General features: G+C 35.1%; 2 protein-coding genes across 2 annotated transcripts; one reads left to right on the top strand and one right to left on the bottom strand.

The window, feature by feature from the left end:
* Positions 1 to 4,064: 4,064 nt before the first annotated feature.
* Positions 4,065 to 12,503, top strand: LOC139898593 (plant UBX domain-containing protein 10-like). The gene is made up of 4 exons (XM_071881348.1): positions 4,065 to 5,063; positions 11,175 to 11,345; positions 11,451 to 11,654; positions 12,206 to 12,503. The coding sequence occupies exons 1-4, from the start codon at positions 4,272 to 4,274 to the stop codon at positions 12,434 to 12,436; spliced, it is 1,398 nt and encodes a 465-aa protein (XP_071737449.1). The 5' UTR covers positions 4,065 to 4,271; the 3' UTR covers positions 12,437 to 12,503.
* A 5,776-nt stretch (positions 12,504 to 18,279) lies between these two features.
* Positions 18,280 to 19,006, bottom strand: LOC139902062 (protein LEAD-SENSITIVE 1-like). The gene is made up of 2 exons (XM_071884720.1): positions 18,983 to 19,006; positions 18,280 to 18,912 (listed from the first exon to the last, which is right to left on the bottom strand). Exons 1-2 carry the CDS (start codon positions 19,004 to 19,006, stop codon positions 18,280 to 18,282), a joined length of 657 nt encoding a protein of 218 aa, XP_071740821.1.
* Positions 19,007 to 19,366: the final 360 nt, after the last annotated feature.

Below are 19,366 nucleotides of genomic sequence, written 5' to 3'. Positions count from 1 at the left end.
TGATTACTTCTCCATTGATCATGCCCCAATATATCTATACATATATATAAACCAAAAGTTTTTTTGTGAATTGTGGTTAAAAGTTATTTTAGGATGTTTGTATCTATATATTATATCTATATATCTATATTATATATATTATTAAATTAGTTACAAATTAATTAATGGCAAATTAATTATATATTGAATTACATATAAATAAATATAGTTCCGTACATATATATTGATATATCAAACACTTCAAATCTATCCGAATATTTTATATATATAGATAAGAATATACTTCGTAGGTAAGATATATTAGTGGCGAGTTATATATATATATAAATATATATATATATATATATATATATATATATATATATATATATATATATATATATATATGTTTTTACTATCTTACTAATTATTGATTATTAATTTAATTAATAAAGAGTAATTAATAATAAAATTATAGCTAAATTAATCAATTAACTAAGTTAGTTGTTTACTAATTAATATTATTAATAAAAATGAACTTTTATAATTTCTCAATACCACAGGCTCTTAAACTCAAAAAAAAATTGTTTGAAAAAATCAATTAATTTTGCACTATTACTTTATCCACCGTGGAACGTACGAGCTCTAAAACCTATTATAGCAAAATTGCAAAGTGATTTTTAATTATTTTTTAACTGGTGTAATACACAGGCTCCATACACTAACTATTTTATAAAGTGTTAACAATTTAATAATCTTATCAATTATTATTATTTTATTGAAACTATTAGCTCTAAAATATACTCTGTAATTGTTTGATAAATTCAATTGATTTTGCACGGTTATTTATCCACCCGTACAACACACGGGCTCTAAAACCTAGTATATATGTATACATATATATAAACCAAATTTTTTTTTTTTGCTTAGGTGTCATTTTGTGATTAAATTGAATTAATTGTCCATTATATATATATGGGCATGAACAATGGGGAAGTTACCAATCGGGGGGAAGCGGGGGAGAAGCAAAAAAAAATATTTTTTTCGTTTTTTGAAAAAACTTTGTTCACGAACATTATAGATTGGATGAAAATATGAAAATTTAGAAAAGACACTTCGTGATGAATGTTATTATTTTGGCAGGAAAACGATCGACAAAAATAACATTCAAGATAATATTATTCGTGAAGAATGTTAACGTATTTTTTTCATGTTTTGTGAAATAAAATTTAGCCCGATTTAGAGTTTAGGGTTTAGGGTTTGGTGTTTTGGGTTTATTCCATAAACCCAAAACACCAAACCCTAAACCCTAGACCCTAAACTCTAAACCGTTCGTGTTAAAAACTCAATCTAAATCCTAAATCTAAACCCTAAACCCTAAATCCTAAATTTTTAAACCCTAATATCTAAACCCTATAAACCCTAATATCTAAAACCTCAAAATACGCTCGAAAAACACGATAATTGTTATATATTACTTCTTCGAGCATTTTCCCGCCAAAATAAAAATATTTATCACAAAGTGTCTTTATTAAATGTTCATATTTTCATCCAATCTATAATGTTCGTGAACAAAGTTTTTTCAAAAAACGAAGAAAAAAAAATTGCTTCCCTCCGCTTCCCCCCGATTGGTTGCTTCCCTCTTGATCCTACCACTATATATATATATATATATATATATATATATATATATATATATATATATATATATATATATATATATATATATATATATATATATATATATGGGCAGGTTCAAACGGGAACCACTAAAAAGGTGAGAACTGCGATAACTATTTAATTTAATAGTTTTTATGCGTTAAAATACAACAAATTATATGCAAATGTTAATTAGTGCACATATCATTAACAAACATATGTTCATTAGCTCAAATTACATGTTAAATTATTAATTATATGAACTGTTCACATGTTCGGAAACAAATATGCACATGTGAACGAGAAACTATATATTTAATTATATATGTAAAATATAAGTGTTTTTCTACTATTTTATGTTCATTCATACTCTTCATCAATGTTTATGTGTGATTCAATCTAGTTAAATGTGAAAATCTTTATAAGTCAAAAGTTCTCGCAGTTCTCTACATACCCCCAGGGTCGAGTCTGGGGGTATGTACTTTTTTTTACATACCCCCAGACTCGACCCTGGGGGTATGTACCCTGGGAGTATGTACTTATTTACCCCCAGGGTCGAGTCTGGGTGTATGTACTTTTAGTACATACCCCCAGACTCGACTCTGAGGGTATGTACTTTTTTACCCCCAGACTCGACCCTGGGGGTATGTTCTCGTTTGAACTTTTGACTATATATATATATATATATATATATATATATATATATATATATATATATATATTACTCTGTACAATTAATTCTTTTAAGGAAAATAAAATAACCTTGTAACTCTTTTACGGCGTCTCTTTTGTGATATTACTCTATATATCTAAAAGAGGTAGGCCCATTGAATAGTGAACTTCACAATTTTCACAAATTTACAACAATTTTTTTATTTATTACAATTCAACCCCACCATTTTTAATACTTAACTATATAGATTTTATAAACTTACAACAACCTTTTCAAACTTTATAGTTTAACCATAAAACTTTTCATTCATTATAAATTGACCCCATACTTTTTACTATCTACTAACTATTCATTATTATTATTATACGTTTATCTAAAAAAAAATCGATGAATAGTAACTAAGTCTCATGCTTAAAATATTTGTACCTAATGCTTTGGATGTTATACACACAAGGAAACACTAACTATGACTAAATTGAGGGGGTAAACGGTAATTGTTTTTTTGTCGCTAAAATTGGGATTCATCTTTTCGTTCGGGTTGAGTAACGTTTAACCGACATAACCGTTAAACTCAAATAATTTTACGAACTAAACGCGATAAATTATATTCGAAACGGAACCCCGACGCGAAGCGAGGGCTACTCACCTAGTTATAATCAAATATAATCGTATAGTCTCAATTCGTGAGGAGGAATATTATTCAGCAACATGTAAAACAGATTTATGCAAGTGGTTGGTTAGATATTTCATTAAACTTTATTATATTTTATCTCATTCATCATTCATATATATTCATATGATATCATCTTTATCAATCAATTGATTTATATCCCATCTCATCATTCGATTCATCAGATTTTTGATGCCGAGACTTTGTTATTTTCTTTGATCGGTTTTCTTTTAACAACTATGTTATTAAAAATATCATCTTCAACTATGTTAATTGCTTTGAAATTTTGTTAGCTCAAATTAGGGTTTCCAAAATCCATCTTCATTCTCTCTCTAACAACCCCTATTCTTCATCGTCAAATTCATCATCGTTAATTCAGAATGTCCAGTTAGTTGCTTCATTAATGATCATCAAATAGACCAACATATGACGCAATGCTTGCGACCTAGGTTATTTGCTTCTTGAATAATGTGAATTATATATATATGGATTCATGTTTGTAATAAGTTTTCGAATAATCAAACTATTGTGTATTTGTGTAATTTGAAGACGACATTGAATCTTTGATGCAAGCTTGTCGATACGGGCAATGTAAGTTATCCTTATTAAATCATATTATACTAAAAATATATCATTATTAAATAAATAAAGTTGACATCTACAATTGTTTTATAGGCTACAAATTTACTAATTAATATTATTAAGAAAAATAACTTTTAAATTTTCTCAATAACACAGGACTTTTAAACTCAAAAACATAATTGTTTGAAAAAAATCAATTAATTTTACACCATTATTTTATTCACCGTGCAAAGCACGAGCTCTAAAACCTATTACAACAAATTTTCAAAGTGATTTTTAACTACCGTGTAATGTACGGCTCCATACACCAACTATTTTATAAAATGTTTGCAATTTTATCAATTAGTATTATTATTATTTTATTTAAAATATTAACTCTAAAAATTAATTCGTAATTGTTTGATAAACTCAATTAATTTTATATGATTATTTACTCACCCGTGTAATGTATCGACCCAAAACCTCATTTTCTCATAATAAAAATTCCGTCTACAGTAGAGATTCTTCCGAACAAGATTACCAAAATACCTTATACATTATCGACGAAGACTTTATCAACCATTTTAGCTTATTCCGATAATATCATAATAACACAGCCGAAAAATCTCAGAACCAAGAGATTTATTTATCAATTCATAATATCATATATCGTTTTCCAAACCCTAATTTCATCATTTTCCCCAAAATTCATACACTAAGTGAAGCAAAATGAGTGACGTTGCCGATAAATTGTCTTATTTTCAAGCAATTACAGGTTTAGAAGACGTCGATTTATGTACTGAAATCCTCAACGCTCATGGATGGGATCTCGAATTAGCAATTTCAAGTTTCACTTCCAATTCAAATTCCGTCGAAAATGTTCCGTCCGCCCCTTCCGCCGATTACGCCGCCGATGAGGATGCAATTGAACGATTTGAACAGATGAGAGTAGGAAACGATGTCGTTGCAGGTGTATCAGGTGGTCCAGGTTTAGCATGGAAGATCATTACACTTCCGATTTCTATAATATCAGGTAGTCTAGGGTTAGTTTCAAGTGCAATTGGATTAGGTTTTTGGATTGCTGGTGGTGTGTTGTCCTATTCGTTAGGTGTGATTGGATTAAGTAGTTCTGGAGGACGTACCGGTGAATCGACAAGTTCGAACTCACCTACGGATGAAGCGATTCGATTTGTATCGATGTTTGAGAGGGAGTATGGTGATCTGCATCCGAGTTTTGTTGGTGAAAGTTTTATGGACGCGTTACAGAGGTCGAGGCGTGAGTTTAAGTTGATGTTTGTGTATTTGCATTCGCCCGATCATCCTGATACGCCATTGTTTTGTGAAGAGAGTTTGTGTAATGAAGTTTTGTCTGCGTTTGTGAATGAGAATTTTGTTGCTTGGGGTGGAAGTATTAGGGATAGTGAAGGGTTTAAGATGAGTAATAGTTTGAAAGCTTCTAGGTTTCCTTTTTGTGCTGTTGTTATGGCTGCTACAAATCAAAGGATCGCTTTGCTTCAGCAGGTGCGTTGTATTTACTACGGAGTATATTGTTTTGATACGTATTACTCCATATACGGCTGTTTAGTTACTATAATAATAATAATAATAATTATATTTAGTTTGAGATCGTCAGATCGAAAGTGTTTGAAAATGGAATGGTTATAGATGCTAGCCCTGTCTAAATTCGAACTGTAAATTTGGTTAGTGTAGTCTGCAATTTTGGAGTGAATATTAAAGTAAATTTAATAAAAAAGTGTATATATGTTTAGTTGTCTACGATTGCAGTACCATATAGGGCAGTGTATTAGGTTATGTCTGTTTGCAACACAGTGGATGAAATGAATACTGACTAGTAGATTATTAATGGAAAGTAACTTGTTTATCGGATTAACAGGATTAAACGTAGAAGTTCCCGGCTTGAGTTAGTTAATTAGATTTATCTTATACGTTATTGGCCTGCTTACTATATTTGTTTAAGATTACTGATTTGATGTATGCATTGATTGCACGTGTACATAATTTGCAACGTTGAAGGGCTAAGGCCCCGTTTGGCTCGCGGAATTCCAAAGGAATTTGATGGAATTGGAATTGAATTCCTTAGACCACCCCGTTTGGTTGACATAATTTGGAAGGAATTATATTCCTTGGAATCTTGAGATTCCTTTATCTATGGAATGTTCATTCATTCAAGATGTTGATGGATTTGAATTCCTTTCAACATTGAATTTTTGGGGTCGCGACTCTAGAGCGCCTTTTTGGCGCTCATTTTCGATGCATATTTTCAGGGAGCTATTCGACGCGCGGTTTCGGGGCGCGTTTTCAGGAAGCGTTTTCGACGCGCATTTTTGTGTCGCGTTTTCGGTCCGCGTTTTGGCGTCGCGTTTTCGGTCCGCATTTTCGGGTCGCGTTTTTATGCCGCATTTCGTGGTGCGTTATCGTGGCGCGTTTCGGTTTTTGAGACGTTTTTTCGCGGATCAGGTCACTTTTTTGGCGCGGTTTTCGTGTCGCGTTTTCAAAGCATGTTTACGGGGCGCGTTTTCGGCTCAAGTTTTCGTGAAGCGTTTTCGCAGGGCGTCCGGAAACGCGCGTTTTCGCAGGGCGCCCGGAAGTGCGCGTTTTCGCAGGGCGGCTGGAAGCGCGCAATTTTGCAGGGCGTCTGGAAATGCGCGTTTTCGCGGGGCGTCCGGAAACGCGCGTTTTCGCGGGGCGCCTGGAAAAGCGCGTTTTCGCCGGGCGCCGGAAACGCGCGTTTTCGCCGGGCGCCCGGAAACGCGCGTTTTCGCGGGGCGCCCGGAAACGCGTGTTTTCGCGGGCCGTCTGCGCGTTTACCCGGACCGTCCGGACACGCGCGTTTTCGCAGGAAACGCGCGTTTTCGCAGCGCTCCCGAAAACGCGCGTTTCTGGATCCCCGGCTGAAACGCGCGTTTTCGCAGGGCGTCCAGAAATGCGGATTTTCGGATCCCCTGCAAAAACGCGCGTTTTTGCAACGCGTCCGGAAAAACGCATTTTCACAGCGCATACGAAACACGCGATCTCGCAGCGCGTCCGAAAACGCGCGATCTTGCAACACGCCCGAAAACGCTCTTTTTCACAGCAGAAAATGCGGGTTTTCGACATGGTTTTAAAAAACGGTCGAGGCGTACGCCTCGAGGCGCGCCTCAGTACGTTTTTGGAAAAACCCGTTTTGAAACTTACGCCTCGATGGTCTATAAAAAACGTACGCCTCATATGCCAAGGCGATTCGTTTTTTTACTGAGGCGGGCCTCATATGCCAAGGCAATTCGTTTTTTTACTGAGGCGGTAACAGGGATGAGGCGTGCGCCTCATGTTGCTTAGCAAAAAATGGCGGCGGCACCACCCACACAGGCGATGTTACAGAAGGTAAGTAAGAAAGGTTCCAGCTTTTTTAATGGAGTTTTATGAAGAGAGTTGCTGTGAGGAAGACGGAAAAAATTAATTGGAGAGGAGATGACCTTATCTATGTTTACTGGCTTTTAAACATTTATTCTTTTTATGTTTGGTGGATGAATAATAGCCGCTCATTATATGAAGTAAATATCTCTTTCTTTTTACATATAACAATAATAGTCCCTAAACTTTTGTCAAATTTTAATAATAGGAACAAACTTGAGATCCACTCTTGAATCTTTAAGTAATTGACATCAAACCCCTTCATATTACAAATACATTGACATTTCAGTACTTAAACTTAAACATACCAAGTTAAAACATAAGACATTATTAGTTTGAGACATTATTAGCTTTCTCCGGAGAACCCAGATAACGTAACATCATACTGGCGTAGCTGCCTCCTAACTTCTGCAGGAAGGAAACAATAGCAATGATCGTACATAATGTCGACGCCACTCCCGGTGTCAACATGCATGCGTTTAAATTGTACTCCGCAAGTAGGGATACGACACTTGATGATAATGGGCTCGTTAACTGTGTCGATTGACATTACAGGAGGAAACGTGATTGGGAGAAGTTCCCAGTCATGATGATCATTGTACTTTCTCCGCTGGCCAACTTTCTCTGCGTCAACCATATTGATGGTTAAGTCAGCGTTTTTTGTTTTATCAACTTTTTGCCATGCGAAAGTTTTGGCCTTCGAACCTTCCTCTGCGGATTTTCCCTTGTCCTTCTTAAGTGGTTTTAAGTGATCCAATTTACCTGCGCGTAGTGCCTCGAGCACTCGTTCCATCAAGTTTTTGCATCGATTAGTGTCATGCCCGTAATCGTCATGGAATTCGCAATACTTTGTTTTATCCCGCTTACCAAATTCCGTAAGCGGAGTTGGAACCGCAAAGGTTGCGCATACCGGTTCGGTTGCCAAAATTTCTTTTGGCGTTTTAGACAAACTTTTAAGCAGCGCATAGTTCTGATTATTGATGCCGCGCTGATTATTGTTTCGATAATTGCCACTTGATTTCCCTTTATCATTCCTGATAGGACCACCGCTAGGATACCTTCCGCGAGAGTTGTTACCACGATTTTGATCGCGCGAACGATCATCGTCATCCTTCCTCTCGTTGCGTGAGCTAGCTGTTGGGATGTCATTATCTTCGCCACTCCGCATATAGTCATGGCATTCATTAAGCGCTTCAGCATAAGTTGATGGGACCGTATGGCGCAGACGCCTTACCAGCGTTGGATGACGTTCTGAGTTTATACCATGTATGAGTCCGGAAATCTGTTGCTCTGGCTTGAGATCTGGTATGCGCAGACACTCATTAGTATATCTTGTGAGAAATTCACCCAAAGATTCCTTGGATTTCTGCACAATATCATGACATTCAATATGAGTGCGTTTGCGTGGCCTCTGATTCTGATATTGCAGCAAGAACTTCGTCCGCAGATCCATAAACCCGGCTATACTACCCGCCGGCAGTTTATTAAACCATTCACGAGCAATACCCTGCAGTGTCATTGGAAATATCTGACATGCAACCGGATCCACCCAACCTTGAGTGCGCATTGCGCCTTCAAAACGCTGTAAGAAGTCATCCGGATCAATTAAGCCATTGTAAGTACCTAACGTATGAGGTATCTTTGGCGCAGATGGAAACGGATATGTAGCTATATGCGGAGGAAACTTATCAAAAGTTGTTGGTAGCTCAAAAGGTGGTTTAACAGGGTCACCTTTGAGCCCTGCGAAGAAACGCCTCATCATATCCTGAACAAAATCAGGTTGTGAAAACAGGTGAACCATGTCGGGAGGTGCCGCCTGCATAAATTGGCCTGCGAGATTCGCCTGCCCCTGAATATTTTGCCATGGCTGCCCTGACGTCTGCGGATACAGCCAAGGCTGATTTGGAAAAGAAGGCAGGCTCGCAGGCGCAGAGTATACGGGTATCTGAAAAGGTGCCGAAACCTGTGGCGCAGACGCCTGCGAGACCTGAGGATATGCCGCTATAAGCCCAACCGTATGCGCAGTGCTTTGCTGTTCTGCGGTTATCGGCGTCCAATGAGAATTGGTATCCGGAATGACACCGAACCCCCAACTATTAAGTAATGCCTGCGCATCCGCAGGAGTCAAAAACTGCGAAATTGGACGCGGTGGTCGCCAAGGTTGCAGCGGTGTAAACGATGAATTCTGCTGCACACTCTGTGTCTGCAGAGGGATTGAAACCGTGGTACTATAAATAGGTACCTGGGCGCAGCATACTACGTGCGGGCCTACTGTTTCACCGCTAGTGCCCACCAAGATGACCCTTGGATCCACTGCGGAAAAATCCAACCGCGTGGTGGTAACTGGCGAGTTTGCCCTTGGCGGTGTAATCCCATCTGGATATATCGGCTTATACCTCTGAAAAGGCTTGCCGGATATAGGTGGAAGATAAGGCGCGTATCCCGACCGTGTAGTCATAGCCTGCGTATGCTGACTGCCAGATGGTGTGTTTTGATTATCCGTTTGAGTACGTTCCGACGAGTCCCCGGAAGTCATGATACTGTTAAAAGAAAAAATTCAAAAATAAATTTCGTGAATAATAAGCCTTATAATTCAAAACCTTTTAAAAGAAAAAGCAATTAAGCGGTCTTGAACTAATTCGACTCTCTTGAAAGCACCACTTGATCATGCATGTTTTCACCATAGGGTTTAACATGCCTGCTCAATACGTTGGTGGGGTTAAGGATCTTAGAACAAGGCTCTCCGGTCCGGCTACCGTGATTAACCCTGGCCGACATGATGATGTTGGCGGGGTGGCCAAGTGGTTAAGTCCACCTTCGATAGCGGTCGCTGATCAGAAGGCCCCAAATAAGGTTGTAGGTGCTAGCTTAATGAAGAACTAACCTGTTAACCTTGAAGAGACGGAGAACGATGCTTAATTACGTAAGACGCGTGACAGATGGTAGTTACGTAATGTGATGATCCCTAGAATGATAGTTAGGGTTTGTATATATAGGCAAACCCTAATTCTAGAACCATCCGAGATCTTGGCAATCCTTTCCATAACAAACTCCCCGAATCACGGATGTAATTATGGAAAAGATATTTACTTGTTAGCTAAGCAATCGCTGTACCGAGAACAAAGGCATCAGATACAAATTCGCATACCGCATAGCGCACACAAGCACACGCATACGCACACTATTACGCGCCCGCATACATATGAGGTGCGCATGCGGGTTGCGGTATCATTATATATATATATATATATATATATATATATATATATATATATATATATTAAAATATATATATTTTTTAACTCTGCCTCGAACGTACGCCTCGAGGCGTACGCCTCGCCTCACAAAGGGGAAACGCCTCGAGGCGCGTTTCCGTTTTTTAAACCTTGGTTTTCGACACGCGTTCTCAAATCGCGAATCTAAATTTATTAATTTTTTTTTTGAAAAAGTGAGTCTGGAAATGAACACAAAATTTAGAAACGTAATTTTTTTAATTATTTTATAAAATGAAATTCAATTCCATTTCATGTAAAATAGAACACATTTTTCACATTCCATGGAATTTATCAATTCCAATTCATTCGGATTCCAATTCATTTGACACATTCCATTCCATCCAAAAAAATTCCACGTGCCAAACGGGGCCTAAGAGTTGGCGGGTAGTGGAATGTATATCTAATATACATGGACAGCTCGTGCATATTTAGTAGTTCAAGCGTGTATTTATATTGATATATTTTTAAACCAAAAACTGAAGTTATATAGAAAATATCTGCCATAATTGTAACTTTATATTTCATGACCTTATAGACTTTGGCATCCTCAAGTTTCCTTAAAGAGATATAAGAATGCAATTTGTCATGGGGTATTTTGTTCTGTGCTTCTGAAAATTAAATTGTGGCACATGATGCAGTCAACAGTTAGCATTATATGATAAAGTTCACTTATACGACAGTGTTATTAAAAGCCTTATAATAGAGGAAACATTATATGATAGATTGATTGGATCGTTTAATAATGACCCATTGATATGATGCCGAGATCATAACTCATAAAAGTGAGTGTTCTGGATTTTGAAATGTGCAAATGGTTTTCTTAACTTATTAAAAGTTTATATCATTATAAACAATTGCATGTGATTGTATCCAAACTCTTATGATGTGCAGTTGCCTTACCTAAGATACCGTTTATCTTAGATTAATCTTGCTTTTGTTATCATAGGTAGAAGGACCCAAGTCACCCGAAGAAATGCTTACAGTATTACAGAGAGTTCTAGAAGAAAGTTCCCCTGTTCTCGTTTCTGCAAGACTTGAGTCTGAGGAACGTGTAAATAACATTCGTTTAAGGGAGGAACAAGACGCTGCATATCAAGCTGCTCTTCAAGCAGATCAGGTATGTTCCAATCTAGCACTAATTTTATTCACTGATATCAATATACATCAACTATACAATTAATTGTATTACTGAGTTTACGTTTACTTTTCATAATGGTATTAGGCTAGGGAACGCCAGAGGCTAGAAGAAGAAGAAAGACTAGCAAGGGAAGCTGCTGAAGCTGAGAGGAAGCTAAAAGAAGAAACGGAGGCCCGTGAAAAAGCAGCCCGTGAAGCTGCAGAGAGAGAAGCTGCAATTGTTAAGTTGAGGGAGGATAAAGCTTCGGCTTTGGGCCCTGAGCCTGAAAAAGGGCCCGATGTTACTCAGGTACTTCGTCTTTCTGTTTTTACCTCCCATTTCTCATTTTAGTACACAATGCATTCACTATTGTAAAAAACCCCGATTACTCCCGATTAATCCCTGATTAGTCCTTTTAAGAACAGAGACTGATCCGATTTTCCAAAATCCGTTTAATCAGTCGGTCAACGTCAACATCGGATTTGTTGATAAGCCGGTCAAAGTCAAATATGGTCAACATTTTAATGAGTTTAAACTAGAATTTAGAGTTTTTGAACAAATGAACGATTATGTTTATGTTTTTAGACAATAATGGTAAAATTTATGTTTATGTTAATGGTTATCTTCTTTATATTTTGCACACATAATTTTGAAATTTATTATTTAAATGTATAAAAGTCCAATCCGATTAATCCCGAGTTGCCTAGTACTCCCAGAGAAGCGAGTTTTGCAACCTTGGATGCATTTGCTTTCTATAATGCTCATTAGGGTTTTGAATCCATTAGACGTTACATTGTATATACGTTACTACTTTATGAGAATGTGGATTCAAGTTGATGTTTTATGGTTGGATGGCTTAGGTATTGGTGAGATTACCTAATGGAGAGCGAAAGGGAAGGAGGTTTTATCGTAACGCAACAGTACAGTCCCTATACGATTTTGTTGATTCATCAAGCGACTTGGAAATTGGAAATTACACTCTTGCCACCAACTTCCCCCGCGTTCTTTATGGTCCTGATAAACTATCTTCAACACTAAAAGAAGCTGGACTATATCCTCAAGTCAGTCTTTTTGTGGAATTGAATTCGTGAATGTTGTTACTTTTGCTTAAATAGGGATTTGGTTAAATCTGTTCAATAGTGTTCATGGACAAGTTATATGATTCTTTTCACTTCTTTATAAGCTCTTCATTACTTTGATGAATGAAACTATCTATGTTTTCCTTTTGATGCACATATACTTTGAGTATGGGTGCACTTAATTGTCCAATCCTCGGTTCTAAGATTAGGTCCAAGTGATTTGCAGTTCGGTTCATTTTTGAACTGATTTTTTTTAACAGCATAGACAAAGGTTTTGGAACTGAATTGAATATTGTCAAACGCAACTTATTTGCAGTAATGAAATTAATATTTGTTGTTGCTAAATATAGAATCGATATGTATCAATCCAAAAATATTGTTATAATAGAACAATCAGTATTGTATAATGTATATACATATGTGATTAATATAATTTTCTTTGTTAAAATTAGTAATGTACAATATAATATATGTTATAACAAACTACATATATGTCCTTTATATGTCCTTTATATGCCAATATATTAGCTTATCATTGAAGCAACAAATTAGCTGCATGAAAATTTAATGTAACATGATTTTCTTTTGTTCCCCTAAGAAATTTTATTCGGAAATGAATTAACATCGTCTAATTTAATGACCTTTCTAAACCATGGGTATAAATTATTTCATTCATCATTTTGAATCAAAACTGCAAGGATCGAACTAGTGCTGGACCGGATGGCTGGACCAAAACTGTAAATACGGTACTATTTATGGTCCTTGATCTTATATTCATTGGTTCATGTTCCGGTTAAGTTCTGATTCGATTTGGTCCGGTTCTTGAACCATGTACACCGACTTGGACTCTGTTCTAATAGTTGATGGTTATGCGTCTTGATGTGTTACTGTTTTTTTATGTAAGATTATGGTGAAAAAAAATAAGTCACGGACATAATACATAATACAATCTATCTACCTATTTATATAAAAAGTGAGATTATATTAACTTACGTGTCAATAAACCCGAATTAACGGGGATGACTAACACTAGTTAATTCTAGGACGAATATGAAACTAAATCAAAACAATAAGGGTTATCATAAGAAAAAATAACTTCAGAGTTCATGGTGAAATTAATGGTAAACTTTAGGAATGATTGATGTAATTGAGTCTTTTTAATAGAAAAAATAAGGTTATGTTTGGTTGCTAGTTTTTTTATGAAAAGCTCATTTCTAATATTTAGGCTATGTTTGGTTGCTAGCTATTAAGCTTTTAGCTTTTTACGAAAAAGCTAATTTATAATATTTAGCTTCGTTTGGTTATAAAAGTTTGTAGCTTTTGAGGGAATCAAAAAGCTCCTAAACTAAACGTTACTTATCTTAGTGTTTGAGAAATTTAAAAAGCTTTCGGTATTTTATTTTCAAAGATAACCCTTTCAAGAAATTTAAAAAACTTTTGGTATTTTATTTCCGAAGCTTTTGGTTGACGTGGTTTCTGGTCTAGCTTCAACTTTAGCAACTAGCAATTGAGATTTATAATTTCACATAGATAATCCTTCAAGTTAAGCTAATATTGCAAATAATACCAAGTGAATTGAAATTATTATTATTGTATTATTATTATTATTATTATTATTATTATTATTATTATTATTATTATTATTTATTTATTTATTTATTTACTTACAACCTAACAACCACCTTAAAACACGTCGTCCGCTTTAAGAAAACCCCCAAAACAAACATTTATTCATCCCTATCCCTATATCCCTATAAAAAACATTCAACCTTCTACTACCTTCTTTCAATTTCCCTTCTACAAACTAACAGCCACCTTAAAACACGTCGTTTGCTTTAAGAAAACCCCCAAAACGACATTTATTCATCCCTATAAAAACCATTCAACCTTCTACTACCTTCTTTGAATTTTTCTTCTTTCTTCTCAAAAAAATATACCCGACGCATTCATCTTCCCCAAATCAACCACTTTCATCTATCACTTTCACCATTCATGTAACTTTCCAACCAATCACATGTCCTCCATTGTTGTATTTGTCATCCATTATTAGGGTTCTTACACCCTTTTCAATTTTTCAGATTGGGGAAAAAATTAGGGTTTCTGTCGCCATCCCCATCGTCATCGTTGTAATGACCACCGTCGCCGCTATCTGTGCCGTTCGATTTGATTTCTGGTATTCTTCATGTTAAGTGTTTTTATGCTAATGATTAGTAGCTAAGTTCTAATCGATTGTTTGTTTCAGTATTTGATTTTTGCATTGAAAATACTCGATTGGATTTTTGGCTATGTTGTTTTTACATTGAAAATACATTAGGTTATCATTATTGTTTTTCAGTTTTTTCAAAAATTTGTTTACTAAGGTTTTACCAATTCTTGGTGTATTTGGTTGTGATGGTTGTTGGTGACTTGATTGTCATTTCAAAATTGTTTTTATCATCTACTTGGGCTGTCTCAAGTTATTCTATAGGAATTTAATGGCAAACAAAAGCAAAACCCCAATGGTAGTTACTAACAGCATTCTTGCTCTTGCTACTTTCAATTTTCTATTTTTTTTTCATGTAATACTATAAATTTGTCACTAAGTTGTTCACCAAATGACATCTTTTCTTTGTTGTAAGTTTTAGATCAAGGTATATTAGGGAAATCGAAAGTGCTTGGTAAGTTTTTTTTAATGCTGATATTCTTTTAGGTGCTTATGATTTTTCTTTTGCAGACAAAAATGCAGTGCTTCAGTTAGTTCAATGGACTGATTTTCTTTTGGCTATGTTGCTAAATGATTGAAACACAAATAACTATATGCATAGTCAATATAAGCATCACTCTTATTCGGTTTGCATTTGTATTACCAACTATGTTTAATGATATTTACAGTTCCCAATTGTAATTGACAAAATTCAAATAGAATGTTTAAAAAGGGGTTTTAAGAAGATGAATTTGAGGGAGTTAATTCAAGCAATGAGAAGAAATGGGTTCGTATCTTGGCGGGACAACCTATAGATAGGTTGCAGCCATTGCGACCCATGTTCTCTTGCTTGATTCTCTCTCTCTCTCTCTCTCTCTCTCTCTCTCTCTATATATATATATATATATATATATATATATATGAGCCTTAAAAGTTGTCGTTTGATGCTTTAAAATGGGTTCTTATCTTGATTTTGTATACTAAAAGTCATCCGGATTTATGTCGTTTTTACATTATGCAATCGTAATCCTACAGTTAGAAAAGTTTGCAACTTGGAGCTTTTTTCGCTTAAAAGATTAGAAGTTTTGAGACCCATCAGAGAAGATGAAGTTCCTCCTATGGTTGAAGATATTTTTAATCATTCTTCTAATCATGGTATGCTTTTTCTTCTTTTTGAACTTTTTTAATGTTTTCAATTTACCTTCTGTGAGTCTGAATGTTTAGACTTACGTGGTTTAATATGTGGAAATTTTATGAGCTTTAATTTTAGCCAAGTCAGGTAACTTTAGATGATTAATTTTGGTGAGTATACTAGGATTTTTTATTTTTGTTGGATTCAGAGTACGTACTCGGTAAAATGCAACTTTGAGTGGCTTTGAATGTTGATTTGATATGTCAATTTTGTTTGGATTTGAAATAAGAATATTGTGTCGTTCATTGCTTAAATCGGATTAATTTGAAGATTATCTCCTAATATTAGGGCGAAAATATCACAAATGTTTGTACGAAGCGATTACAATAAACATATTTGTTGGATTATGTCATGTTAAAGATTACTAATTAAAGTACTAAAGTCGAAGTCAAATCTGTTATCACATTATTGTTGACTGGATTCATGCTCACTATTGTATGAACTATGAAGCATAATATTTATAAATTTTATTATTTTTTGTTAGAATTCATTATTATTGACTTAATTTAAATCGATGGAACTGTCATATGTGAGTTTGTTAGAAGTCGTTCCTAGCATCTCGGATTGGTCAGATTGCTTTGCTTTCCCACCCAGTCAAACGGTAAGCCTACTCTAATAATCATAAGTTCAAATTTTGTTGGCACCAAATCATCTGTTCTTAAAGAGCCAAGATATAGACAATGTAGGCTTTATATTAAATGTTTATTTTATGTTCTTGGCTATTGCCTTGGCTGCTGTCTTCCTAAAGTGCCTCACATTTGCCTTGAATTTGAAAGTAGTGTCAATTATTTCCCATTTGTAACAGCTTTTGTTGTTTTGTTTTTTTCAAGTTTGTTTTTGGTGGGATGATGTAATTTTGGTTGCGTTTTTGTTGTTGTTTGCATTTTATTATTGGAAGTTAAAGGTATTGTTGTTTTTTTGCATTCTGTTAAATTTTTTAGTGTTCTTCCATTCTTTTTGGTTTATTTCCTCATTTTCTTACTAATTAGAGGTTTTACAATGGGTTATGTGTTTGTTTTCAGATTTTGCTACGGTCGCATTTGACTAGCACTTGAAGGTGTCAAAGGAAACGACATTTATTTTCCGTTCATGACATTTTATTTTGTTTGAAGTTATTTTGTTCATGGTGGGTAAAACTTAAACAAGATAGTGGAACAGGCAACTAATTTAGAAAATTAGAAAATAGTTCTTGGATGTACATAACTTACTTCACTATATGCTTCTCCCTTTGCTGCAAGTCAACAAAGGTGATTGTTTTCATATTATGTGCTTTGGTACTTGCTATGTGAAATAGTTCATTGTTTCTATTCTTGATTGTAGTATGATATTTGGAATTGCTTCAGACGAGTATTTCGGTATGCCAAGGAATGACTCTTTCACTGATTTGCTGCATCAGCTTCCCAGTATTGGGTCCCTCCAAGAGGCTATTGTTTGATATGTAGCAATTATATATGCGTATTATTGCATTGATGAAGAATCATTTAACCTTAGGTTGCATTGGTGATATTGTTCTATCATTTCCTCAACTGTTTAGTTTCTTATTCTCATGATCAATAGATTTATTTTTAATCTGATATTTGACTGTCTACTTTTGTACATATAATCTAAACTATTAACTATGTATAACATGACGACATGACCTACATAATATATTTCACGCAAAAAAAACAACACACACGTTATTGTTCGCCGCTGCAACGCGCGGCCAGGCACTTATCTAGTTGTTATTATTATTATTAATTATTATTATTATTATTATTATTATTATTTATTTATTTATTTTCTATCAAAAAAGACTTGATTACGTCAATCGTTCTCAAAGTTTACCATTAATTTCACCATGGGCTATGGAGTTATTTTTTCTTATGAGAACACTTAATGTTATGATTTAGTTTCATATTCGTCCCTAGAACTAACTGGCGTTAGTCATCTCCGTTAAGTCATTATGGTCCGTTAGTTTTAGGGATGAATATGAAACTAAATTAATACATTAAGGGTTACCATGAAAAACAACAACTTTGGGGGCCAGAATGAAATTAACAATAAACTTTAGAGACGATCGGCTTAATTAAGTCGCATTAAAATTATAAGTTAGTAATTCTACTTATTTTTAATATTTATGTTTTTAGATGCTTTACAAGTAGTATTAGATAATTGTGGTTGACTTGAGTCAACTCATGATAACTGGGACTTTTTCTACTCTCAAGACTTCTACGATAACCATATTCTTGATTTCTTGACAGTAGCTATATCATATACAAAAATGAAAGTTATATATAAGAAACAGATTATTTTGATACAATTCTCAAACAAAAAAAGCAATAGTTACATAAAATATGCAAACACATCTTTAATTGAGCACACATATTTTTATTAAACTAAGTATCCAACTTGTTTTGTGAGCCGATTAATCCTATAATAATCACACATTTAACAAGCTAGAAAACGAGGTTCGATCTTAATTGTTACCCTCATTTACACTTACTTTTGAGAGCAGATAAAAGAAAGTAACTCGATTACATCAACCTTGACAAGATCAAGACGATTACCCAAATCGTAGTTCATCCTTTTCAAACAATATTTCGGAATCGCATTAGTTACCTTCTTCAAGATCTTTCCGCTTTTATGCTCATGCTCATCGTCTTCTCCATGACGAACCATATTTGCTTGGCTGCTTCGTCCTTGCTTATTTATATCCGTGCTCCATAAACCCGTCTTACAATAAAGTGAAAAATCTTCACAATTATTAGTCAATAAATGGTACTCTTTATATCCATTTTCAAACAAATAAGTAGCTCTTCTTATCACTTGCTCTACAGGATCTGATGTTGCCGTTGTACATGTTCCTCCTCTAAGTTTTGAAAGAAGGAACTCACGACTTGCTTCGTATTTGAATAGGTATAATGAGCCGTTTTTAATGAAACAATCTATGCAACTCATTCGTACTCCACTTCCGGTTACCTTTTCTAACCCACAATATGACAGTGGACACGAGTTGCTTTTGGTACTATTTGTAGCGCTCGATGAGAAGCTAAATCCTGGTAAAACGGTAGAACTCCCACCCGCAGAATTAGTGCATACAAAATGAATGATGACGTTTTCTCCAACGATTGCCTGCACATACATACATGATGATTTTCTCACAAAATGTTTAAGTTAGCCTATTAGACGATTAGGTTAGGACCTTCGATTGTAGGCTTGGATCCATTATATTAATTAGGATTTTATAGTATCCTTTATAATCTATAAATACCTACGGAGTTCTTACATTTTAACAGTCATTGTCTTTTTAGCATAAAATTTTTCTGTTAATGAAACAAATATATATACAATATGCATTTTTACTACGTATTTAGTAGATTAAAACAAATATCCCTATTTCCGCGTTCTATTATGTTTTATTCTATTTTTTCTGTTAGAGTCACTGATGGAGGTTTAAACGCGATGTCGGAAGCCACTCACCTGATCATTTCATGGGACGAACATTACAATCATACCGCCAGTGCAGGAGTAAACATACAGGGTGAGGTTCGAACGCAAGACGTCCGCAACGTCCGAGGCTCATGAA

The sequence above is a fragment of the Rutidosis leptorrhynchoides genome, chromosome 3, assembly GCF_046630445.1.
Source record: "Rutidosis leptorrhynchoides isolate AG116_Rl617_1_P2 chromosome 3, CSIRO_AGI_Rlap_v1, whole genome shotgun sequence".
Classification (NCBI taxonomy): domain Eukaryota; kingdom Viridiplantae; phylum Streptophyta; class Magnoliopsida; order Asterales; family Asteraceae; genus Rutidosis; species Rutidosis leptorrhynchoides.
Note: the sequence above shows the minus strand (reverse complement) of the source record. Positions and strands in the feature narration are given on the sequence as shown.

What these genes read in the sequence shown, in the direction of transcription:
- LOC139898593 (XM_071881348.1), top strand. Translation starts at nt 4,272, where the DNA reads ATGAGTGACGTTGCCGATAAATTGTCTTATTTTCAAGCAATTACAGGT. An exon ending in GGATCGCTTTGCTTCAGCAG is followed by an intron (nt 5,064 to 11,174) that starts GTGCGTTGTATT and finishes TTGTTATCATAG; the next exon opens with GTAGAAGGACCCAAGTCACC. An exon ending in AAGGGCCCGATGTTACTCAG is followed by an intron (nt 11,655 to 12,205) that starts GTACTTCGTCTT and finishes TGGATGGCTTAG; the next exon opens with GTATTGGTGAGATTACCTAA.
- LOC139902062 (XM_071884720.1), bottom strand. Translation starts at nt 19,006, where the DNA reads ATGGATCCAAGCCTACAATCGAAG. An exon ending in ATCCAAGCCTACAATCGAAG is followed by an intron (nt 18,913 to 18,982) that starts GTCCTAACCTAA and finishes ATGTATGTGCAG; the next exon opens with GCAATCGTTGGAGAAAACGT.